The following is a 23,466-nucleotide window of genomic DNA, read 5'->3' on the forward strand; positions in this document are numbered from 1 at the left end:
CATGATTATATGCACTCGATGAAATATCCAGAAGAGACAGAGACAGAGAGAGACAGACCTAAAAGCTTCAAGATGGGCATGCAACAGTTTCTGGAGTGTGACTAGCCCAGAAAGAGCATGGAGGGTCTGAACCTCTTTCATGCATGTCTTTCCACATGCATCTCTTCTTCTGCAGCCTTGATGAGGTCATCGTGTGGTTGCTGTGAGTTCTGCGAGCTCCTCTGACTCAGTAACTCGAGCAGTGGGTTGTGGGAAAGCTGGGTCTAGCCACCCCATCATAAGCACAGATAATAACTTAGGGGCGGGGCAGGGTATATAACCAGCCTTCTGAAGTGGGGCTACCCGTGTCCAGGTAGATGGTGTCAGAATCCAGTTGAATTTAAAAGCCGTTCAGCTGCTGTCCACTGCAGAACTGCTTGCTGCTCGCTGACAGGGTAAAACCCCCCATACCTTTGGTGGTAGCACTGATCTATGTTGCGAGTGGATATATAACAAGAGAAACAAAGTTTTTTTTCTCGGAGAACCTCACCTAAATCAGAACACCCAATGAGCAAATGCACACTGAAGGCCAGGTGCACGACACCAACAGCCAAATCTTCAACCTGCAAGTGGGGGACAGAAGCCTCTGCGCTGCGGAGCCTCTCCGGCCCTAAGAGAAGGGTTCCAGGATCCTGGCCTTGGAGTTCTATCAGGATCACCTTCAGTGCTGCTCACAGCCAGCTGACCCTGCCAGCGAGCCCCACAGTAACTAAGAACAGGTGGGCAAGGGTTACCCAGCCTCTTGAGGAAAAACTAACTGTAGCAGCCTCTTTGGAAGTTTCTTCCCTGCCGTATACTTGGTGCCCTGGTTGGTTTTGGTTTGGTTTGGTTTTGTCAACTCGGCACAAGCTGAAGGTGTCTGGGAGGAGAACGCTCGATAAGCAAGAGCCTCTATCAGTCCCAGGCAAGTCTGCAGGGTGTTTTCTTGATGAGTGATCATCGCGGGATGATCTGCCTCGCTGTGAGTGGTGCCACCCCTGGCAGGTGGCCCTGAGCTGTATAAGAAAGCAGGCAGAGCTGGGTATACTGGCGCGTGCCTTTAATCGCAGTGCTCGGGAGGCACAGGCAAGTGGATCTCTGTGACTTTGAGGCCACCCTGGTCTACAGAGTGACTTCCAGGAAAACCAGAGCTGCATGTGAGACTCTGTCTCAAAAAAAAAAAAAAAAAAAGGAGGCTAAGCAAGCCATCGGGGAGCAAGCCATTAAGCAGCATTCCTCCACAGCATCTGCATCAGTTCCTGCCCTGAGCTCCTGCCATAAATTCCCTTTGTGGTGGTCCATAAGTTGTAACATAAAATAAATCTTTTCTTCCCAAAATGGATTTTGGCTAGGGTGTTTATCACAACAACAAAGTAAGACAAACGGTCTCCACACTGCTATTACTTATTTATTTATTTATTTATTTACTTATTTATTTATTTATGATTTTTCAAGACAAGGTTTCCCTGTGTAGTCCTGGCTGTCCTGGACTTGCTCTGTAGACCAGGCTGGCCTTGAACTCATAGCAATTGACCTGCCTCTGCCTCCCAAGTGCTGGGATTAAAGGTGCGCACCACCACTGCCTGGCCACACTGCTATTTTCTAGTTACTGTTTTAGTCTCTATCATAATAAATTTAGAACAGTAACACACACATACACACACACACACACACACACACACACACACACACACACACACACTGCACTGGGCTGGTGAGATGAGTAAAGCACCTGCCACACAAGCCTGAGGACCTGCGTTTGATTCGCCCAAACCAACATAAAGGTGAAAGGAGAACACAGACTCCTGAACACTGGCCCGACTCCCACACACACACTGCGTGTCTTAGTCAGGGTCTCTACTGCTGTAACAAAACACCACGACCCAAAAGCAAGTCAGGGAGGAAAGGGTTTATTCAGCTTCCACTTCCACATTGCTCTTCATCACCAAAAAGTCAGGACAGGAACTCAAGCAGACTGGAAAGCTGGAGGCAGGAGCTGATGCAGAGGCCACAGAGGGGAGCTGCTTACTGGCTTGCTCATCCATGGCTTGCTCAGCCTGCTTTCTTAGAGAACCCAGGACCACCAGCCCACGGATGGCACCACACAGTGGGCTGGACCCTCCCCCACTGATCACTAATTGAGAAAATGCCTTACAGCTGGCTCTCATGGAGACATTCCCTCAGCTGAGGCTCCTTCCTCTCTGATGGCTCCAGCTCGTGTCAAGTCGACCTAAGACTAGCCAGGACACTGCAGTCCGCTTAAGGGCAGATGCGCAGGAGGCTGCGTTAGGTTATTTCGTATCTGAGCTGCTTCATCCTGCAAGGTGCTACTGAAATGCTGGCCCTCCTCTCCACACCCACAGGAATGCTCATGCACTTACTGCTAAGAGCTAACTAGGCCAGGCTATGGAGTGCTGGGAATAACAGCCTGGCCCATGTTGCAGGCCTCTCAACTCTCCCCTCTGACTCTCCTGAAGAGACATCATGGGAACTCTCCCAGGAGTCCAACAGCAGACCAGGCCCCAGAGATTTACGGCTTCTATCTCATATAGAAAATTACCCCTCCTTTCACAGCCAGGCTTGTCCTTGCTACTCAGTATTTCAGAACCACGTGTTCTTGGGAACGTATACAAAAAGCAGAAGTGTGAACAAAAGCAAATCCATGCTTTCATAGGCGAGGAAAGAGGCACCCAGGGAAGAGCAGCCAGAGCTTCTACGGGACCAGCAGTATCTGTTCCTGGGGCTTGATAAGCAAATATCCAGACATGTAGATCTTTGCTATTCCCTAAATGTCTTAAATGCTTTTCTGTATAGTGACACATTACATCATAGAATGTATTTTCAGTGGTAAATGAATTCTTCAGTGAAATTGTCTAAGCCTTTTGACATGCTACAGAACCAATGTGTAAGAGTGAGTGGGTGAGTGAGTAAAGGAGTGAGTTTGTTTTGGCTACTGAGCTATACCTCTAAATGCCTATAAATATGACACATGTGGCAAAGCTAGGATACAGAACTGTCATGCAGTGTGATGAACTTCAGGAACAACTGCATGTGGATTTAGATCAGGACGGCAGAACACTCACACAAAAAAAATAATAATAAAGCTTTTAGGCTAGGGTTGCAGCTCAGCACGATCCTCAGCACTATAAAAATAACAAAATAAAGTTTCTAGAATCTAACATACCTTCATGAGCTCAGGGTAAAAGAACAAGAAGGAAGAAATCCAGGGCTGAAAAGGCACCAGCCTTAAACACAGAGCTCATGACATGACTTAGGGGTCTCTTGCTCAAAAATGTCATTGAGGGGCTAGGAAAGCAGCTCAGTCTGTAGAGTGTTGGCCCAGCATTCGTGAAACCCAAGGTTTGCCCTGGGACACCACATAAACTGGGTACGATGTACATGCCTGTGTTCCCAGCACTTGGGAGGTAGAGACAGGAAGGTCAAAAGTTTGGAGGAGGTTTCCTGTTGCTCTGGGTCAGGGTCTCACTACGTAACACAGTCTGGCCTCAAACTGTTGGTCCTCCTGGCCCATCTCCCCTTTAATTCCTTTCATTGTTGTAGAGCCTTTACGTAGGGTTTCCTACACGGCAACTGTACAATACAATCATTTAGCCAAGATAAACACGTCCTTCCTCAACAGACTGTGCTAAAGCAGCACTTGCTATAAACCAGGAATTACTCTGTTTTCTGCACATTACAAAATTCAGCAATGCTGCAACAATATCGCAGAACTAGAGAGGGGGGAAAAGAAAGCCAGGCACTTGTGACTTACAGTGGGAAATGTGGGCTTTTGAGACTGCTATCTCTTGGTTCTTTCTCAGTCACTCAGCAATGTGACTGACTTTTGGCAAATTAGCTAAATTTGCTGAATCTCAGTGTTCTAATACTGTGTGCTTAAAGGAGCCGCCATCAGAGAGGGAAGCAATGGCTAGGCATAAGGCATTTCTCAATAGATGATCACAGCTGCTGTTTTTAATTAGCATTAAATGGCTCTTAAAAATAAATATTCTTAGGTGATATAAAAGGAAAACACACTCTTCTGTAACACAAATATTGATCCTGCTCCTCTTTCCTGCTTGTTTTTGTTGTTGTTGTTATTGTTGTTGTTTGGTTTTGGTTTTGAGATAGAGTCTGGCTGACCTCAAAATCTTGATCCTCCTTCTCCAGGCTACTGCAAGCTGAGAGTACAGGCGTGTGCCACCTTCCCTCGCAGGTCATGCCTGTCTTATTCCCACCTCAGATTTAAAATGAAGAGATACTGTCTGTGATGGTCTCTCTGTCTCTCTCTGTCTCTCCCTGTCTCTCCCCTATGCCCTTCCCCCCACCTCCTGCTTGTATATCAGAAGTAAGCTCTCAGCCACTACTCCAACGCTGTGCCATGCCTACCTGCCTACTGTCAATGCTCCCCACCATGACGGTCATGGACCAATGCCCTGAAACCATCATCAAGCCCCCAATTTAATGCTTTCTTTTATAAGATGCCTTGCTCACGGTGTCCCTTCACAGCACTGGAACAATAATGAAGACACTGCCATAAGACTTTTGTAAGAAACTATAAACAGTGATTTATTTTACCTGGCTGCTTCTGGGGACCCAAACCTATCAAATCCTCATACAAGCACTCTTACCTGACAAGCCATTTCCCCAGCCCAAACTTCTGCATCTACTGAAATAAGTCAAGGTTGCATTTGAATGTCATTGTGACTGCTACTGAAATGAGAGCTGGTGCCCTGTGCTGCAGTGGAGTCTCAGTTCTTAGAATTCTAAGAGTGTTTGCGGGTGACTCTGCAGAAAGAGCATGACGTACTAGAAGTAGGCAATGAGTTTAAAGTCTGTAACTCTAAAGTCTTTCTAACACCAAGGAAGGAATTAAGCTTGTTGGGAAAGGCTCAGGACAGCCCAATATTCTCTAGAGTGAAGAAGGGGAAGAATGGGTAGAATTGAAAAGATATATTTAACATACACAGTGAGAATACATTCAAAGATTCTTGAGTTGAGTTGTGTGCTAATGGGCACATTTGTCTAAAAGACACAAATGTCAATCCTTCTTTCAATCAAATCCATCTAAAGCCTAACATTAGAGCCCCCATGCTCCGCCTCCTCTCATTGGCTCCGCCTCCTCTCATTGGCTCTGCCTCCTCTCATTGGCTCCGCCTCCTCTCATTGACTCCACCTCCTCTCATTGGCTCTGCCTCTTTTCATTGGCTCTGCCTCTTTTTATTGACTCTGCCTCCTCTCATTGGCTCCACCTCCCCTACACATCAAAACACCATGCTTTTTCCAGTCTGTGCTTTTAACTTCTTGTAGAAAAGCTAATAACTAAGTAGATAAAAACAAAATTTAAAGAAAAAAATCAAGCCAGGTGTGGTGTCGCACGCCTCTAGAGGCAGAGGCAGGGGGATCACTATGAGTGAGGACAGCCTGGTCTACAAAGCAAGTCCAGGACAGCCAGCACTACAAGAGAAACCCTGTCTCGGAAAATGAAAATAAATGAATGAATGAATAAATACAGGAAAAAATCAGAGCCAGTCTCTCATAGTAAGAGGAAATAATTTTTAACCTAACACATTTGAATCAGTCAGAATCCATGAAAAGTTACCACATATAACGGATGCCAAGTCTACGTAGACACACATTCATGCATATCCATGCACACACACACCCTTCCTTTATCCTTCTCTGGCTCCTGAGATAAGTGCCTGGCTAGAAGACAGTCTGTCTACTCGGCTTTACTCCTCTTACACTGTACCGCTAGCCAGCATTAAGCCTCATATGCATTATATGTCAAAGCCGTAAGTAAGCTGAGGACAGCATACAGCAGCACACTGAAGGGAGGCAGAAAACACACCTTTAGATGGGCTTTTAAGCTGCTAATGTTATTACTGAAAACTAATGAAGCCCTGGACATTGTTTCACAAAAACAAGACACATGTTAATTTTAAAACTAAAAAAACAAACAAACAAAAAAAAAACTTTGATCTGTTACATTACATATAAAATGTGACAGAGGAAAGTAATAAGAAAAAGCAACTCTGACATGCACCCAAGAAACCCGTTGCAAGCATTTTATCAGAATGACACTTGAACCTGCGTTTGCCATACCTGAACCCCGCTCTGCCTCGCTGCATGTTGACAAAAAGAACGCAAAACAAAACAGGGACAGGTTAGCAGAACAAAACACAATGTAACTGTATGGAGAACTACACAATTCATTCACAAGTGTTAATAGCTAACAATTAAGATGGATCGGTAACTGATCAATTTTTTTTTTAATTCAGTTAACAAGCTAGGCAGCTCTCAGCTAAAAGTGGGTAACGAATGATGAAGGTTTCATTTGTTCAGATACTTTGCCCTTCTTGGGTTCCAGAGCAGGCAAGAGCAGGCTGTGCACAGCTCTCGTTGGTTAGATAGTGTTTAATTTCCACATTAGAGCACAGGATTAAAGGAACAAGGGCGAGACTTTAAGTTACATCCACTTGATGCTTGCTAAAAAGCATTTAATCGCATACAAAAATAACCACTGTCAGAGTGAACTGTGACAACTCGTGAATAACACAGCAGGATTTAACATTAGACATAAAGCATCCATTTTTTCAAATTTAAAAACGAGAAGCTCTGGCCGGAGAGATGGCTCAGTGGTTAAGAGCGCCACCTACTCTTCCAGAGGTCCTGAGTTCAATTCCCAGCAACCACATGGTGGCTCACAACCATCTATAATGAGATCTGCTGCCCTCTTCCGTAAAGCACTCATATGCAATAAATAAAGTAGATAAATCTTTAAAAAAACAAAAACAAAAAACACGAGAAGCTCTGTTGTTTGGTTGGTTCCTGAACTTTTCAAAATATTGCAAAGCAGTGCCTCCTGCAACTCCCACTGGCAGCAAAAGGGGCAAAGGATACAAAGAAGCACACCCGACCCCAGGACTTACTTCTCTTCTGGGACACAGCCTGCAAGCAGGCCGTCACGATGTCGCAGTTCTTCTGAACCTTATGCAGGAACCTGTCTTTCTGCTTCAGATGCCGGAGCAGCTTTGCCGACTGGATGCCAATCCTGTACTTCAGCTCTCGCAGAATAGTCTTCAGCTCGCCACAGTCTAGCAGAAGACAAAGAGCGAACCCCATGAGAGAGATACAAATCCCCAGGGTGCTAATAGTCAGAAGTCCCATGCCTAGAAAAATGCATTTAAACCCATTGGTTCTAGTTTTTCTCTTTTTTTTTTTTTTTTTGTTTTTTGTTTTTTGTTTTTTGTTTTTCAAGACAGGATTTCTCTGTGTAGCCTTGGCTGTCCTGGACTCACTTTGTAGGCCAGGCTGGCCTCGAACTTACAGCGATCCGCCCGCCTCTGCCTCCCGAGTGCTGGGATTAAAGGCATGCGCCACCACGCCCGGCTTGGTTCTAGTTTTTCATTCAAGGTAACATGGACGAATTCAGCTGAGACGGTCCAGTCTAATATCCTGCATTCATCTCTCACTTTGCTCGTAAGACAAATTCTGTAAGATACTTGTTGTCCTTGCTTGAAAACTGACAGCTACTGAGTCTGGTGGTACAAACCCTATATTGCCACCTACTCAAGAGGCCTCAGGCAGGAGAATCACAAGTTCAAAGCCAGACCACACAAGTAAATAGGCTACTGTCTCAAGAGCTTAAGTGCTGTGGAGACAAGTAAAGTAATTACCATGCAAATTCACCCATATGCCGTCAGGGTGGCACACTGGCCTCTGGCCTCTACAGGCACACATGCACACACACATGCACGCACATACACGTACACAAATAAACAAATAAATACAAAATAAGAGAGGGCTCGGCGGTAAAGGCCTTGCCTACCGTATGCAAGGTCCTGGTTGTTCAAACCCCAGGACTTCAAAAATAAGAAGCGACTAAAAACAACTTCCTCGATTGTGAATTGTCAGCACATTTTATAATGAAGGTGAATGTGGCAATGCTGGCTTTGTTTTAAATACGTGGTTTTGTGTGGTCTTCTAAGAACTACTCCATACATTTCATTTTAGAACCTCGCTAATTTTTCATACGTGGCAAAAAATGTTATTTCCTCTAAAAGGATCAAATAAATCTAAGTTCTTGGACAAGAGAGATGACTCCGAGGTTAAGAGCACTGGCTGGTCTTCTGAAGACTGGGTTCAACTCCTCGCACACACAGTGGCTAACAACTGCCTGTAAGTCCAGTTCCAGGGGGTCTGACCCCTTCTTCTGACCTTGGCAGGCACTGACCACCTGTGGTACACAGACCTGCAGGCAAAACATCCAAACACATAAAATAATTCTTGAAATTTTAAAAGAACTAAGAACAAAATTAATAATAATAATAATAATAATAATAATAATAATAATAATAATAATTCTACATGCTTTAAACTAATGCTCACAGCAGTATGAAATGTATGAAATCCTACCTCATTTTTGATGTTTCTTAAGATACAACTCCAGCTGGCCGTGGTGGCGCACGCCTTTAATCCCAACACTCGGGAGGCAGATGTAGACAGATCAGATTGCTGTGAGTTTGAGGCCAGCCTGGTCTACAAAGCGAGTCCAGGAAAACCAAAATAAACAAAAACAATCAAACAAAAAAATCCAACCAAAAAAGAAAAAAAAAAAGATACAACTCTGCAGTTCTCTGTGCTGTATCCTACTTATTGGGACATGTTCAGTGCCCCATGCAGAAACGCCTTCCGGAGTACTCTCTGCAGGTAAATAAACACCCCACAGCAGACCCTGCCTCTGTGCCAACTATACTCCCTGATTCTCACTAAGCAACAGAAGAAGTGGGCAGCTGGAAAACTGGCCGATTTCTGCTCTAGGGAATTTTACTCTTGTATGACAAATGGGCTTATAATAATGAACATTGTCTCTAACGTTCACACATTACTTAATGCACACTATCTCAGCTTGCCCAAGGCCTGAGCAGTGCAGCGGGTCACCTGAGGAATCTGACTCCAAAGTTCAGCCATCCCCTTCACCACACACAGTCGGATTTCCATCAGAGGCCATTTTGTTACTATGCCTAGACCACAGACCCACAGCAAGCGTGTGGGCATAAACACACATTCTTAGCACAGTCAGATAAATTTACGAAATAAAATGATCCCTACTTCACTAAGAAGCCCAAAAAGGAAGCTGAGAACTGTTTAAACGGGTAGGAAAAGGCAGACAGATTTATTATTTTTCTACTTCTGTTTCGTTTTGTTTTTCCTGGAACCAGCTGGACAGGATACAGCAAGCACAAGAACACTGCGTGATTGATTCTCTATCCCTCCCGGGGTGATTTAGCACAAGGACAATATTGCAGGAAATGTGATAGTGGCTTTGCCTTCTGTTCCCCACACCTTACTAAATTTTGTAAATTGAGGTTTTCCTAGAGCTATGCAAAAAGACAGTTGTACTAGTCCGGCTGCCTGAAATGTAAACTATCATTATGGGGGGGAGGGGGGAAATAATCTCGACCACACGTGAACCCCAAAGTTTGATAAGAAAAGGAATATCAAATTAGCCTCTCCTCTGAGGAAACCAAGGCCATTTCTCAGCTCTCCGGGCTGGTGGAAGGTAGCAGCAGTTAAACGCACCGCATCGTGAAGGCCAATTGCTCAGACTCTCCTCAGAGACCCAGATTAAACCAAAGCTGCTGGGAACTCTCGCTCTGGCAGGCACGGAATTCACGCGCTCTGCTGCGAACTGCATTATCCAATTATTCTGCCTCACTAGTTAAAACCCTGTCTAAGTGGCGTGGTTAGGCAAGGGGGCGGGGTGGAAAGCCCTAGAAGTCTTCTAGGTGACTTCTGGCACACAGAGAAGAAACTCCAAGCTGGTCCGAACAGCCTTTCAGGTGAAGTTAGTTAGAGTCTAGATTGACTCTAGCCTTGGACACCTGAGCGGAGTGGGGGAGGTGGGGAGACTCGACCAGGCTCTGAGCCACACCTGCAGAGGGGGAGGGGCTGGGCGTTAGGAAATAGACCTGGTGAAAGTGTGACAGTAAGTTCCCGGAGTCAAGTCAAGACTGACTCCACGCTCCCCCCATGCGTGCGGCAAGGCGGCGGCGTCCAGGTGACGCAGGTGGGCAACTGGCGCAGGGGGGCATGTGGCACAAATGGCGCCGGTGGACAAGTGGGGCAAGTGGCGCAAAAGGCGCGGGAGAGCTGATGGGCAGGTGACGCAGGTGGGCAACAAGCGCAGGGGGCGCAGGTGGGCAACTAACGCAGGGGGCGCAGGTGGCCATGAGTCCCCGCGCCGCCGCTCACCTTTCCGCTGCAGGTACTGCATCTGGAGCCGCAGGCTCGGCCGCTCCCGCAGCTCCTGTAGCACTCGGGAGTCGCCCGCGCCGCGGCCGCCCAGGAATACGTCGGAACCCGAGGTCTCGGTGGAGCTGTCCAGGCTGTCGCTGCGCGGGGGGCGACCCCGGGACGCACGGTCCCCGCCGGCTGCAACCTCCTCCTCTTCGGTGCAGCTGTAGAGCTCGGTGAGCAGCCCGCTCACCAGGGACGCGGTGCGGCTGGTGCGGCCGTGGGGCTGCGGCTCCTCGTCGCCTTCGCTCGCTGGGTGCCCCGCGGCCACCTCGGCTTGCTGCGAGTCCCTCGTCCCTCCGACGGGAAGGACCTCCATGGCTCGAACCGCGGCGGCGCCCGCCAGTTCCGGGAGGGCGCGGCCACGCGGGCTGCAAAGAGTACCCGGCAGGGGTCTAAATGCCAACCGGTGGGCGGGGCCGGGAGTTCCGGCTTCACGTCCGCGGGCGCGGCGCCCAGGTCCTCCTGCCTTCCCACCTGACCCGAGGCTTCACAAAAACCTTCCTAAAACTCTGACCATCTGGAGTGTCCTGGCATTCTAGTGACGTTGTGAACCTTTTTCCTCTAGCAAAAGACTTGGATTCGCCGGGTATGGTGGCCCATGCCTTTAATCCCAGCACTCGCACTCGGGAGGCAGAGGCAGATAGATCGATCAGTGAGTTCGAGGTCAGCCTGGCCTACAAAGTGAGTCCAGGACAGCCAAGGCTATACACAGAGAAAACCCTGCTTTAAAAAAATAAAATAAAATAAAAAAGGAGAAATGAATTCCGTGACACAGAATTGGAAGTTAATAAACCTTCCTGGGTTGACCGAGCTAATAAAATTTGCCAGGGCTGGTTTTGGTAGTAAAATCAAGTTTATGAGGGATTTACCTTTTTTCTTAAAAAAAAAAAAAAAAAGTATTGTTGCGTGTGTGCATACTCATCACATGATGTTGGGTGCGGAGGTCAGAGGATAGACCACGTTGTGCGGTTGGTTGTCTCCTTCCGGCTTTAAGTGGGTTCTGGGCGTCAAACTCAGGTTGCCAAGCTTGTTGGACAAGTACTTCACCCCCCCCCTCCCCCGTGAAATTTGTCTTTACACCAGACTTCAGAAGAGATCTTTGTGAATTTCGCCCCATTGATCGTCCCTTTAAGCTTAGTGTCCTCCCTTTTCAGTGAGAGCCCCCAAGCAGAGAGCCTAATGACTTGCCATGAAGCTAGCTTGAACTTTTTTAATGCCTGCCTCTCATTAGGCACAAAACTCCTCAGTCTTCTGATGCTCTTAAGTAATTGACTGCACCTCTAAGCAGGCAACGATGCTTCTAGTGAACGCTGGCCGGCTTCCTGTGTTTTCACACTTATCACACATTGGGGCACAGCCTGACACTATAAATACAAAGCTGGTGTCCTTGACCACTACCACCAAAATAATTTGAAATTGGAGCAAACAGGAGGTAGAAAAGGACACGTTTTATAAATCTGTGTGCCCATAAGCATACAGATTTATAGATATGCTGGATGGGCTGAGAGATGGCTCAGCAGATAAGAGCACCTTCTGCTCTTTCAGAGGATAGGGCCTAGGCTCCCAGCTCCCGGCTTTCACGAGGCAGCTCACAACTCCTTGACGCTTCAGGTCCAAGGGATTTAATGCCCTCTTCTGACCGCCACAGCTCTGCATGTGGTACACAAGATATACACTTAGTCACACTCGCATAAAATATTTTTAAAACCTTGTACTGAAAACACAGTTGTATGATTTTATAACTGATTGCCTTCTACTACTACTTATTGATAAATCGAAGTGGGTGGGTATGGGGTAGCAAATCCTATAATCTCAGAACATGACCATAGGACACCCACGGCAAGGGGGGTGGCCTTGAGTTCAAGGCCACTCTGAACTACATAACGAGACTCTGTCTTCTTTAAAAATTATATATATTTTTGGATTTTTGTTTTGGCTTGATTTTCTTGATACAGGGTTTCTCTGTGTAGCCCAGGCTGGCCTCAAAATCACAGAGATCCACCTGCCTCTGTCTCCCAAGTGCTGGGATTAAAGGCATGTGCTGCCACCATGCCCGGCTTAAAAAATATATTTTTAAATAAGTAAAAAAAGTTTAAATATGGCAAGATGCATCAGCAAGTAAAGGCACGTTTGCCATCTAAAACTGGTGTTTGATCCTTGGTACTCACGGGGGAGAAGCAAAGACCAGCTCCTAAAAATGTTGCCCTCTGGGGGCTGGAGAGATGGTTCAGTGGTTAAGAGCGCCGCCTGCTCTTCCAGAGGTCCTGAGTTCAATTCCCAGCAACCACATGGTGGCTCACAACCATCTCTACAATGTAATCTGATACCCTCTTCTGCAGATAAAGCACTCATATGCAATAAATAAATCAAGCACTTTAAAAAAAAAATGTTGCCCTCTGACCTCCACATGCGCTCTCTCTCTCTCTCTCTCACACACACACACACACACACAGAGAGAGAGAGAGAGAGAGAGAGAGAGAGAGAGAGAGAGAGAGAGAGAATAAATGTCAACCATTTCAAAGAATGAATGAATCATCTGCTGCCTCATTGATTCTTTTTTTTTAAGATTTATTTATTACTATGTATACAGTACTCTGCCTGCACGTACACATGCAGGCCAGAAGAGGGCATCAGATCTTATAGATGGTTATGAGCCACCATGTGGTTGCTGGGAATTGAACTCAGGACCCTTGGAAGAACAGTCAGTACCCTTAACCTCTGAGCCATCTCTCCAGCCCCTCATTGATTCTTTTACATCGATATTTCTCCCTATTGCCTGTAGCACCAGTAAATGGATCCAAGGGCCTTCCATCACAAACCAATCTTTGCAGCACACAAGACTTTCCCGGGGGGCAGATCTGCAATTGTTTCTTTTTTCTCAGTTGACTTCACTCCTCAAGCCAGTGGTGAGCTGGGAGCTCCCTTCTGTGGATCTAAGACTGAGGAGAGTGAGATAACTGCTCTCTGCATGCCCGTGGAAGAAGCCTACAAGTCCAAATGCCTTTATTCTTCTGAGTCTGTGCTCCAACCCTACGCGGTCCTTAGTTCAGAAATAGCAGAGGCAAAAGCTGGCCTCAGCTTTTTTAGCCCTTTTATAGATAGGCTAAATCTGGATCATGAAAAACATCCCCACCATATGAACAGAATTCAATAAAAGTCTGTTTCTATGGCTTGAAACTGTCAATGTGTATTTATTAAAAATTAAAATAAAAAGTTGGGTGTTAATCCCAGCACTCAGGAGGCAGAGCCAAGCAGATTGCTGTGAGTTCAAGGCCAGCCTGGTCTACAAAGTGAGTCTAGGACAGCCAAGACTACACAGAGAAACCCCGTCTCGAAAAACAAAACAAAAAATAAACCAATTAATTAAAATTGATATACATTATGCTTTGTGCCTACTTATGCACATATATGCCTACATATGTGGTAAAAAGATAATAAAAGCAGCTTTGGACAAAGGTAGGAACATATGTAGGCTGTAGGTCTGTTCCCTCGGTTTGAAAATATCTTAAATTCATTCTAAATGGTGTTACCAAATGATATTTAAGTTTTGATGGAGCCTTTTCTTCAGCTCTTATAAATATATGTGTTTTAGTCATGATTTTGTTTAGTTTTCTGATTATGGTGTTTTCCTCTTAAAGAGAAAGGGGTTCATCACAAATCCTGACCCAGCCCAGGCTGTTTCCTTCCTCACAGTACCCGCCTTCCTCTTCCTTCTTGTCTTTCCTCACGCCAGCCTGTCCTTCTGTGCTGTTCTGACTGCTCAAGTGAACTCACTAAAATGCACACAACACACAGAGGCAATGAAATCCACATATAAGTCACAGAGACCCTCTGTCAGGTTTGCTACTCATGACAAGATATATCTTGTTACTGTGAAAAGGTCTTATACATCAACTTTCCTGGAAGCCAATTTCTATAGCATAGTCCCTAAAGCATATTTTTATTGAAATTTTTTCATAAAATTTTTTTTGCTTTGTTTTGGTTTAGGTTTTGGGGTTTGGGGAGTTGTTTTGGGTTTCAGTTTTTCAAGACAGGGTTTCTCTGTGTAGCCTTAGCTGTCCTAGACTCCGTTTATAGACCAGGCTGGCCTCAAGCTCACACTGATCCACCTGCCTCCGCCTCCTGAGTGCTGGGATTATAGGTGTGCACCACCATGCCTGGCTTGTTTTTCAGACAGGGTTTTTCTATGTAGCTCTGGCTGCCCTGGAATTCTCTATGTAGATCAGGCTAGTCTTGAACTCACAGAGATCCACCTGCCTCTGCCCCCCACATGCTAGGATCAAAGACGTGAGCCACTATGCCCAGCCTTACTTCTTAAATGTTTATTGAATCTACTTCTCTCTGTCTCTGTCGTGTGTGTGTGTGTGTGTGTGTGTGTGTGTGTGTGCGTGTGTGCGCGCGCGCGCGATGGGCCCTTGGGGATGTCAGAAAACAACTTTTAGGGATTAGTTTTCTTCCTCTACCATTGGATCCAGGTTAGACTGGGGAATTACCCATCATGCTCTGTAGCAAGGTCCTTTACCTTCTGAGCAATCTAGCCAAGCATTTTGTCTCACTCTGTGTTTTGTTTTGTTTCAAGACAGAGATTCTCTATGTAGCCTTGGCTGTCCTGGACTCACTTTGTAGACCAGGCTGGACTCAAACTCACAGAGACCCAGCTGTCTCTGCCTCCCAGAGTGCTGGGATTAAAGGTATTCACCACCACTGCCCAGCCCTATTCCTTAATTTCATTAATTTCTGTAGTCATTAATCTTTTATCGTTATTTGTTTTGTGTGTATACATCTTTATGTGAGTGCCTGAAGAGGCTAAGAGACAATGCCAGAATCCCGGGAGCTGGAATCACAGGCAGTTTGTGAGCCCAGTTTCAGTGTCGGGAACTGAACCCAGTTCCTCTGCAAGAGGAGTAAGCGTTCTTAACCACTGAGCACTCATCGCTCCAGCCCAACATGTAGCTTTGGGGCAAACTGTGTCAAAGAAGCACTTTTTGAATCTGCATCACTGAAAGTATTCCTGGGTAACCCGACTGAGCCTGACAGGAAGACCACGAGGTTGCTGAAGGAGAGGAGCAAAACGTCCCCAGGGATCAGACCTGAGCAGTGCCGGACCCAGAACACTGGCTGCCTTGAGTCACAAGTCAGATTGTTAAAGCAGGGGCGAGACCCCGCAGAGACCGAGGGGACTCGAGATGGAGGCATCTGCTGGTTTTCCCAGAGTTCCTTGTAACTGGTAAGCATGTTCCTCTTGCTGCCTTTCCCCTCTGTCTTTCAACATTCCTTTACTATGATAACTTTTTTACCATGATTTTTTAAAAACTATTTATAGGTCATTAACTAACTAACTAACTAACTAACTAACTAACTAACCAACCAGTCTGGCTTTAAACTAGCTTAGTAGCTGAAGATGACCTTAAACTTCAGGTCCTTCTCCCTCCACCTGCTAAGTGCTGGGTCCACAGCCGGATGGTGTGTGTGTGTGTGTGTGTGTGTGTGTGTGTGTGTGTGTGTGTGTTTTTACGCATGTGCGTGTGTCACCAAGCCCAATTTATACAAGTCCTCGGAACTGAACACAGAGCTTCTGGCATGCTAGATCAACACATCCCCACCCCCACTGAGGGGCTGCTGGTTATGTGTCTTCAGTCTGCCTGGCTGCACTGACTGCAACCAGCACCTTAACACTGAAAGCATGTTGAGAGTGGACATTCTTGTCACTGTCCTAGAAACCTAACATTTAGCCTTTTACAGTGAAGTTGGTAGCTAGCTATAAGGTTTTCTGAGACTCTTTTTCTTTAACAGGCTCTTACTCCTTAGCCCAGGTTAGCCTCAAATGTGGCATCCTCTTTGCCCAGCTTCCCAGGCCTTCTCTGATTTTTCTACACAGGGTTGAGTTTCTTGGATCTTATTTTGCTCAAATTTGAACATTTTTTATTAGATTTATTATTTATTTATTTCATGTATACGAGCACTCTATCTGCATGTACACCTGCATGCCAGAAGAGGGCATCAGATCACGTTATAGGTGGTTATGAGTCACCATGTAGTTTCTGGGATTTGAACTCGGGACCTCTGGAAGAGTAGACAGACAGTGCTCTTAACCTCTGAGCCATCTCTCCAGCCCCAAATTTAAACATTCTGAAACTATTATTTCTTTTTTTTTCTTAAATTCTTTCTTCTTTCCCTAACTCCAGTCATATAAATGGCCGACTACATTGTTGTGTCTCATAAGTCACAGAGACTCTATACATTTTCACTTTCATCTCTGATTTATTGTAGCTGTTTTCTATTGTTTTTGTTTTCAAGTCAGCTTATGTCCACTCCCCTCTGTTGTCTAATCTGTTAATTCAGCCAGTGAATTATTTTTGGATATTGTACAAGTAAGTTACTTTTCTTTTTCTTAATAAGTCTCCCTGTTTTCATTAGGTTCATATTTTCCTGTTTAAAAAGAAACTTTGAACAATTTTATTAGGTGCTTCCAGATCCTGGTCTGTTATCTTTTTTTATCCCGGTCACTCGTTTCCAAGGCAACCGTTTTCTCCTGGTTGTGAATCAGTATTCTGCTTTAGGACCCCTGTAGTAAGTTTTACTGAATGTAAAACACTACAGACTTCATACTGCTATCTAATTTGAGTGGTCTTAAGAGGCTGGGCTTGGTTCTAGAAGGCAGGTGAGGTCTCCTGCAGCTAGAGTGATTGCCTGAAAGGTGTGCTTAAGCTTTGCCATTTGAATGTGGCATCCCTTCTGGTCTGCTACCAAACCCAGGTGACCCTATGCCTGCATGAGCCTGGAGATCTCGGCCTTTCACTCTGAGGAAACACCTCCAACCCTCCTCACAGTGAGCCCTGTTACATCTTTTATGTGCTCACCCTTTGCCTTGCCTTCTAATGCACCCTCCGAATCAGTAGCTTACACAGAAAAATCTCTCAAAATTCAAGAGAACACTGCCAAGGTGGCAAGATGGCTCCTCATTGTAAAGGGACTTGCCACCAAGCCTACAACCTGAGTTCAAGACTGGATACTTCCACAGGAGGGGAAAACCAACTCAAGTTGTCCTCTGATGGCCACAGGCACATGCATACACACGATCTTCCCCCTCCCCAATAATTGTTTAAATTTTTAAATTCAAACTAGTCAGTGGTGGCATATACCTTTAATCCCAGGCAGTCGAATCTCTGTGATTTCAAGGCCAGTATGGTCTACAGAGTGAGTTACACCGAGAGACGCTGTCTTGGAAAACAAACAAACTTTGTAAAAAAAAAAAATTATTACAAGAGAAAAACTTCTTCAAAGTTTCACTCATGACTGTGGGGTATTACCAGACCCAACAACCCAAAAGTCAGTCCCTTTCTCTGACTGGAGATGATGTCTCAATTAGCGCCCCTTGCATGCTCTTCTTGAGAAAAGCCTGGCTAGCGCTTTGCTGGAGCGCCCGTATTCTTCATCCCGTGCCTTCATTAACACGGGGCAGAGGATACCACACCACTTCCGGCTCCCAGGGTTCCGAGACCTTTCTGTCAGGCCTGCACTGGCTGCCCTCCTCTGTGTGTGTCAGCAGGCATTTCTTCCTCCCTGCCCGTTCACAGCAGGAGGGCGTGCCACTGTGGTTTAGGGTGTGGCTATGAGGTTATTAACCAGTCATGTGATGGTGCATCATCCCGGAAGTCCCAGCACCTCGGGGAGACTGAGACAGGACTTGTGGAGAATAAAACCAGCCTAAGTCACAGTTCCAGGTCAGCCTAGTGAACCTGGGCTACAGAACAAGACCCTGTGGTAGGAGAGTAGTGTAAATGAGAGATTTGCATTCCAGAGGTTATAGGAAAAGCAGTGTCTATCCTATAATGAAAATTCCATGGGAATGTTTCAGCTAAAAGTTGGACTTCATCCATATATATGGGCGGGGGGGGGGGGAACACCTTAAACAATTAATGAAAAATTAATCAAAATAAGAAAAATATACTTAAAAGGTATTGTGTCCAGCTGCCTGAACAGATGGCTCAGTGGTTACGAGCATATACTACTTACTCTTGCAGAAGGCCCGACTCCCAGCGACCCAGACGGTACCTCACAACCATGTGTGACTCCAGCCCCAGGCGTCCGATGCCCTCTTTGACTTCCCCAGGAGCTGGGCAGGCACAATACACATACACACATGTGGGCAAACGCTCGTACACATAAATCTTACAAAAACCACAAAGGCATTAAGTCCAATACATTAGCAAAGTGGCGAATGGCAGTGCACATCGTGTTCTGCACAGAACAATGCTCAGGTGGTATGCTGTGCACTGATCTCACAGGAATCCCTAAAAGCAAGTTAGCTTTTTACCCAACACAAAATATTTAAGGCATCATTCAACACGAGATTGGATGCCGTTGGCCATGCACATCCTAACAGCTTCCCAAAAAAGCCTGTAAAAACTCGCCAAAGATGGCTCAGCATATCTACTAAGGGCACCTGTAGACAAGCCTGAGGACCTGAGTTCGGTCCCCTGGACACACTCAATAGAAGGACAGCACTGACTCCAGCAAGTTGTTCTCTGACCTCCACACACCCACACGTTCCGCGGGATGATTTATATGGGTGCACAAAATACATAAAAGAAATGTATAGTAAAATGTAATCAAATTTTGAAACATTCATCAAGAACTACTAGAGAAGACATTCCTAAATTGTTCGAAATTCATGGCGGCTGAGGAAAGTGCAAATAACAACAGCTCAGCCAAATGAGAGCTTTAATCTCTAAAGGTGAAAAGTCAAAGGGCGATGGCCGAGCTGCCCATTAACCCCCAGGGCTAGCCCGGACTTTAGCCGGCAGCTGGTCTTATGAACACAGCAGATGCGCTGCTTTTCTCTGGAGGACAGAGGAGCCGACTCCCTCCTGATTTCATGCCCAATCTGTCGCCGCAGTCCTTCCTCTAGCACCAGAAGCAGGCCTGATCACAGTCACCGCCACGCTCCGCCTGCCCCCAGTTCGGTCCAGCAGCCGAGCGCTCGGCTTCCCCGCCGTTCTCCCAGACCCCGCCCCTGGCCACCCGTCACGTGACGGCGCGCCCCGCCCCCTGCCCCCGGCTCACGTGATCTCGCCTAGGGAGAGAAAGGCTGACCCAGCCGGCCTGCGCGCACCCGGTACCTGTCCTTAGCTCTCGGTTCCCGCGGCGGCTATGCGGCTCCTGTCCGCAGCCGGGCCCCGGCCGGGCTGTCCCCGCCGCCCGTCTGCGGTGTTGCTGCTCCTGCTGCTGGGCGGCTGCGTGGGGCTCGTGGGGGCGGCACGCAGGCCCAACGTGCTGCTGCTGCTCACGGACGACCAGGACGTGGAGCTCGGCGGCATGGTAACTCCCTTCCCGGGACCCTGTCCTGGCCACCTTGGCGCTGGGTGGGTGGGTGTGCGCGGTCACTGCGGGTCCTCTGGGAGCTTGGACGGGCCAGGACTCGGCTTCCCTCTCCCGAGCTCACCCACATGCTCGCACCGCACCGTGGACCTTACTGCTGCAGCGCACGCTCACCGCTCAGGGTTTAACCTGTGGAGGCCAGGGATGGATTAAGGGAGAGCCGAGGCCTCGTCGCCTCTTTTCACGAACGACCTGGGACGTCGTCGGCCTTTGTGGTTCGGTGGTGGCTCTTAAGTGATGATACGAGCTAAAGTGGTCTGTAGGCTGTCGAGCTGTTATTGAGAGAGTGTGTTTTGCGTAAGAAACATCAAGGGGGGAAAATCAGTTAGCCTAATAGAACACCTGGTTGATGTATTACTGTTAGGGCTCCGCGTTATAGCTAATGGGTGTTGTCATGAAGACTACTTTTCCTTCCCAGAATCACTTCTGCCCTTTCGAGGTTCCGGAACGTACACCAACCCTCTTTCAGTGGTACTTGAAGAGACTTGCTCAAGGCACTAAAGCTCTCATTTAAATAAATTTAAAAAAAAAGTCTCTACTCGCTCCTCTCTATTCCCCTTTTGCTTTCAGCTGATTGCTGCATCTGTGAACCCTCTCAGCAGGAGGGTCCTATCTTTTCCTGTGTGGTAATTAACCCTAGCTCAGTGCCCTTCAAGTTGCTGGTCCCAGCCGGTCAGTGGGTTGTGAAATCAGTTTCCTAACTGCCAATATTTTGGACCACGTGTGTCACGTGGTCACGGTAAGCAGAGCCGTGTATTTCTGGGCTGGGAATATATGCTTTGTGTTCAGTGGACCGTCTTTTCTAGATAGTGTTTAAGGTGTTTGCATTACCAGACCCGAAGCCCCTCCTTTCTTCCACATAGGCCCCAGGTGCCTTGTTGCTTTTGTAGTTTTTACTGAGCAATAATGATACTGAACCGCTTTTCCTGTCGTGGTGGTGGTGGGGGGGGTGTGCCCAAAGCCTCGTGCACACTGAGCCGGTGCTTTCCCTCAGAACTAGCCCCCACCCCTTGGACCAAAAGTCTTGACTTAACTTCCCTTGTAGGTTTTACACTCACTCCACCTGTTCCACGTCCATCTGCTCCAACACCTATCTTCCTATCTGTCTTTCTTTCCCTGTTTGTTTGGGGTTTTTTGTTTTTGTTTTGTTTGTTTGTTTTGTTTTGTTTTTGAGACAAGGTCTGACTATGTAGCCCTGGCTAGCCTTGAACTCACAAAAATCCATCTTCTGTCCCACGGGTGTTGGGATTTCAAAGCTTTTTTTTTTTAAGTGTCCTTAAAGAGCATTTTGTCCAGAAAACAAAAACAAATAAACAAAATGCCTCCTCCATCAGTACCTAAAGCACGAGACAGGTGAAGCCTTAAATACTACCATTGAAAACAAAATTCACCACTGATGCACAATATGTCCCCAGTTCACTTAGCACACACAGCTGATGGCTCTATACAGTCAAGGTCTTTACTTTTTATGTTAATATTACTTGCCTCTAGAACTTTTCCTATTTGCTTCTTTGCCACAGCAGCCTGAATATGACTCTAGAGGACAGCTTGCAGGGGCCACTCTGGCTTGGCAGCAGTTTCCTTGCACCCTGTGAGCCATCTCTGTGGCCCTAGGTTCTTTCTCAAAAGAAGTATTTGTACTGGCCTGAGAAACCAGAACAAGTTAGGCTTAAAGCTTCCAGCACCCGGTCCGTCAACCCTGGATCCCACACTAAATAAATAAGTGGTGTTTTCTTGTTTTAAAGCCTCACGCAGCCCCTGGCACTTCAGGGAATTCTGACGTCATGACATTAATTGTCAAATAGGATGATAAAGTGATTGATGGTTGAGACCCTCCTGGCTGCCCCGAAGAGTGTCAGGTCTCTTATATCTTTGTGTTTCTGAAGTCACAGAAGCCTGCAGATAAGGTCGTTATCTTAAAGAGGAGAGAGAAGACTCCGGGTCATTAAGTAAGTTGACCGTGGGTCGTAGAGCTCTGAGGGCAGACGGTTTATTTGCTGTTGGAGAACACTGTGGTAACCCTGTCTTGCCACGTGTTTTCTGGAATGCTTGTGGCCACACAGGCACTTGGTACTGAGTGTTCGGTGGCATTCTGGAACGTTGTCAGTTGGGGGTCACTCACGTTCTTTGATTTATGTATACAACCGTATGTGTAGTTTCTTTACCACAGAGGAGGAATTGTGTTTCAGATGGCTGCAATAGTTGGCAAAGCAAGCAGTCAGGACTATACACACACACACACACACACACACACACACACACACGTCACAAACACTGGCTCAGATCAAAGGTGGATAGCACATGGTTTTCATTTAATGTGATTCTTTTTTTCTTTTTCAAGATAGTTCATGTCTGAGTTAAGGATACTATTGCTGCCATGAAACACCATGACCAAAAGCAACTTGAGGAGGACAGGGCTTACGTGTCCGTAGTCACAGTTCATCAAGGGAAGCCGAGGCAGGAACTCAAACTGGGCAGGAACCTGGAGGCAGAGGCCATGCAGGGGTGCTGCTTACCGGCTTGCTCAGCCTGCTTACTTATAGAACCCAGGACCACCAGCCCGGGTATGGCCCCACCCATAACGGACTGGGCCCTCCCCCATCAGTCACTAATTAAGAAAATGTTCTACATACAGGCTTGCTTATATTAAGCCCAGTCTTCTGGAGGCACATTTTTTTAAAATAAGATTTTATTTATTTTATGTATGAGTGCTCCATATACACCTGCAGGCCAAAAGAGGGCATCGGATTCCAGTATGGGTGGTTGTGAGCCACCATGTGGTTGCTGGGGATTGAACTCAGGACACCTGGAAGAGCAGACAGTGCTCTTATCTGCTGAGCCATCTCTCTAGCTCCTCTGGAGGCATTGGGGGGGGCATTTTTTTATTAAATTTTTTTATTTTTTACGTATACATTTATATTATTACGCATATATACAATAAACTACCTACAGCAAGAAGAACCACAACACAATCAGGAAGTATATAAATGTTAAATTCTTAGTGTTTTCTGGAGGCGCTTCTCAACTGAAGCTCCCTCCTCTCAGATGACTTTAGCTTGTGTCAAGTTGACGTGAAGCTATCCAGCACAGTCGTAGGTGCCTCAGCTTAGCCATGGAGCTGAGGGTGTCCTTGAACTCCTGATCCTCCTGCTGCTGCCTCCCAAGAACTGAGGTTACAGGCATGCACCATGATTTGTTTGTTTTCATTAATATGATGCTTCGCCTACATGTATGTGCGTACAGCCATGTGTGAACACCTGCTTCCACAGAGGCCAGAAGAGGGCATCAGATGCGCTGGAACAAGAGGTAGGGATGGTTGTGAGCTGTCGTGCGGGTGCTGGGAGTCAAACCTGGGTCCTTTGGAAGAGCAGACAGTGCTGTTTTCTGTTGCACCTTCTCTCCAGCCCCTGTCATTTATCATTAGTTCCATCTTATTTCACATTTACCGTTTAATCATTTACTCTAGGAAAAGGCTGTTTAGTCTGGAGCCATGCAGGAATGTAGGGAAAGAATAAATATGACGTTGCTTTACCTAAAGCTAGATGGTTTCCATTGTTAAAGGAATCTTCAAGACCTTTGGAGTGCTAATCTTCAGGACCAGGAAAGTCACCGATGCCTTTGGTTTTTATAAAAGGGGATTTTCGTAGGATAGGTAAAGTTACACATTTGTTCATGAGAAACATGACTGTTTCTTAATTCCGTCACATGGCTTCCACCTGACTGGCCAGTGTCGCTTCGGATTAGCATGGGTGTGTATTTTCAGTATAG

General features: G+C 46.5%; 2 protein-coding genes across 3 annotated transcripts in view; one reads left to right on the forward strand and one right to left on the reverse strand.

Moving 5' to 3' along the window:
- Positions 1-12,275, reverse strand: part of TBC1D30 (TBC1 domain family member 30) — an 80,785-nt gene extending 68,510 nt beyond the window's left edge. The window contains exons 1-2 of one of the 2 annotated variants that reach the window (XM_084759993.1): positions 10,273-12,275; positions 6,948-7,112 (exon numbers count right to left, since the gene is read on the reverse strand). In XM_084759993.1, coding sequence (XP_084616119.1) covers positions 6,948-7,112; positions 10,273-10,633 — 526 coding nt within the window. In that variant the 5' untranslated portion in view covers positions 10,634-12,275. The remainder of the gene's footprint in view (positions 1-6,947; positions 7,113-10,272) is intronic. The other variant, XM_084759994.1, reaches the window with a different exon arrangement.
- A 7,101-nt stretch (positions 12,276-19,376) lies between these two features.
- GNS (glucosamine (N-acetyl)-6-sulfatase) overlaps positions 19,377-23,466 on the forward strand; it is a 37,858-nt gene continuing 33,768 nt past the window's right edge. Inside the window, exon 1 of the mRNA XM_084759999.1 lies at positions 19,377-19,638. Coding sequence (XP_084616125.1) covers positions 19,471-19,638 — 168 coding nt within the window. The 5' untranslated portion in view covers positions 19,377-19,470. The remainder of the gene's footprint in view (positions 19,639-23,466) is intronic.

The sequence above is a fragment of the Acomys minous genome (assembly GCF_964271855.1).
Source record: "Acomys minous genome assembly, chromosome: 15".
In the NCBI taxonomy this organism is placed as follows: Eukaryota; Metazoa; Chordata; class Mammalia; order Rodentia; family Muridae; genus Acomys; species Acomys minous.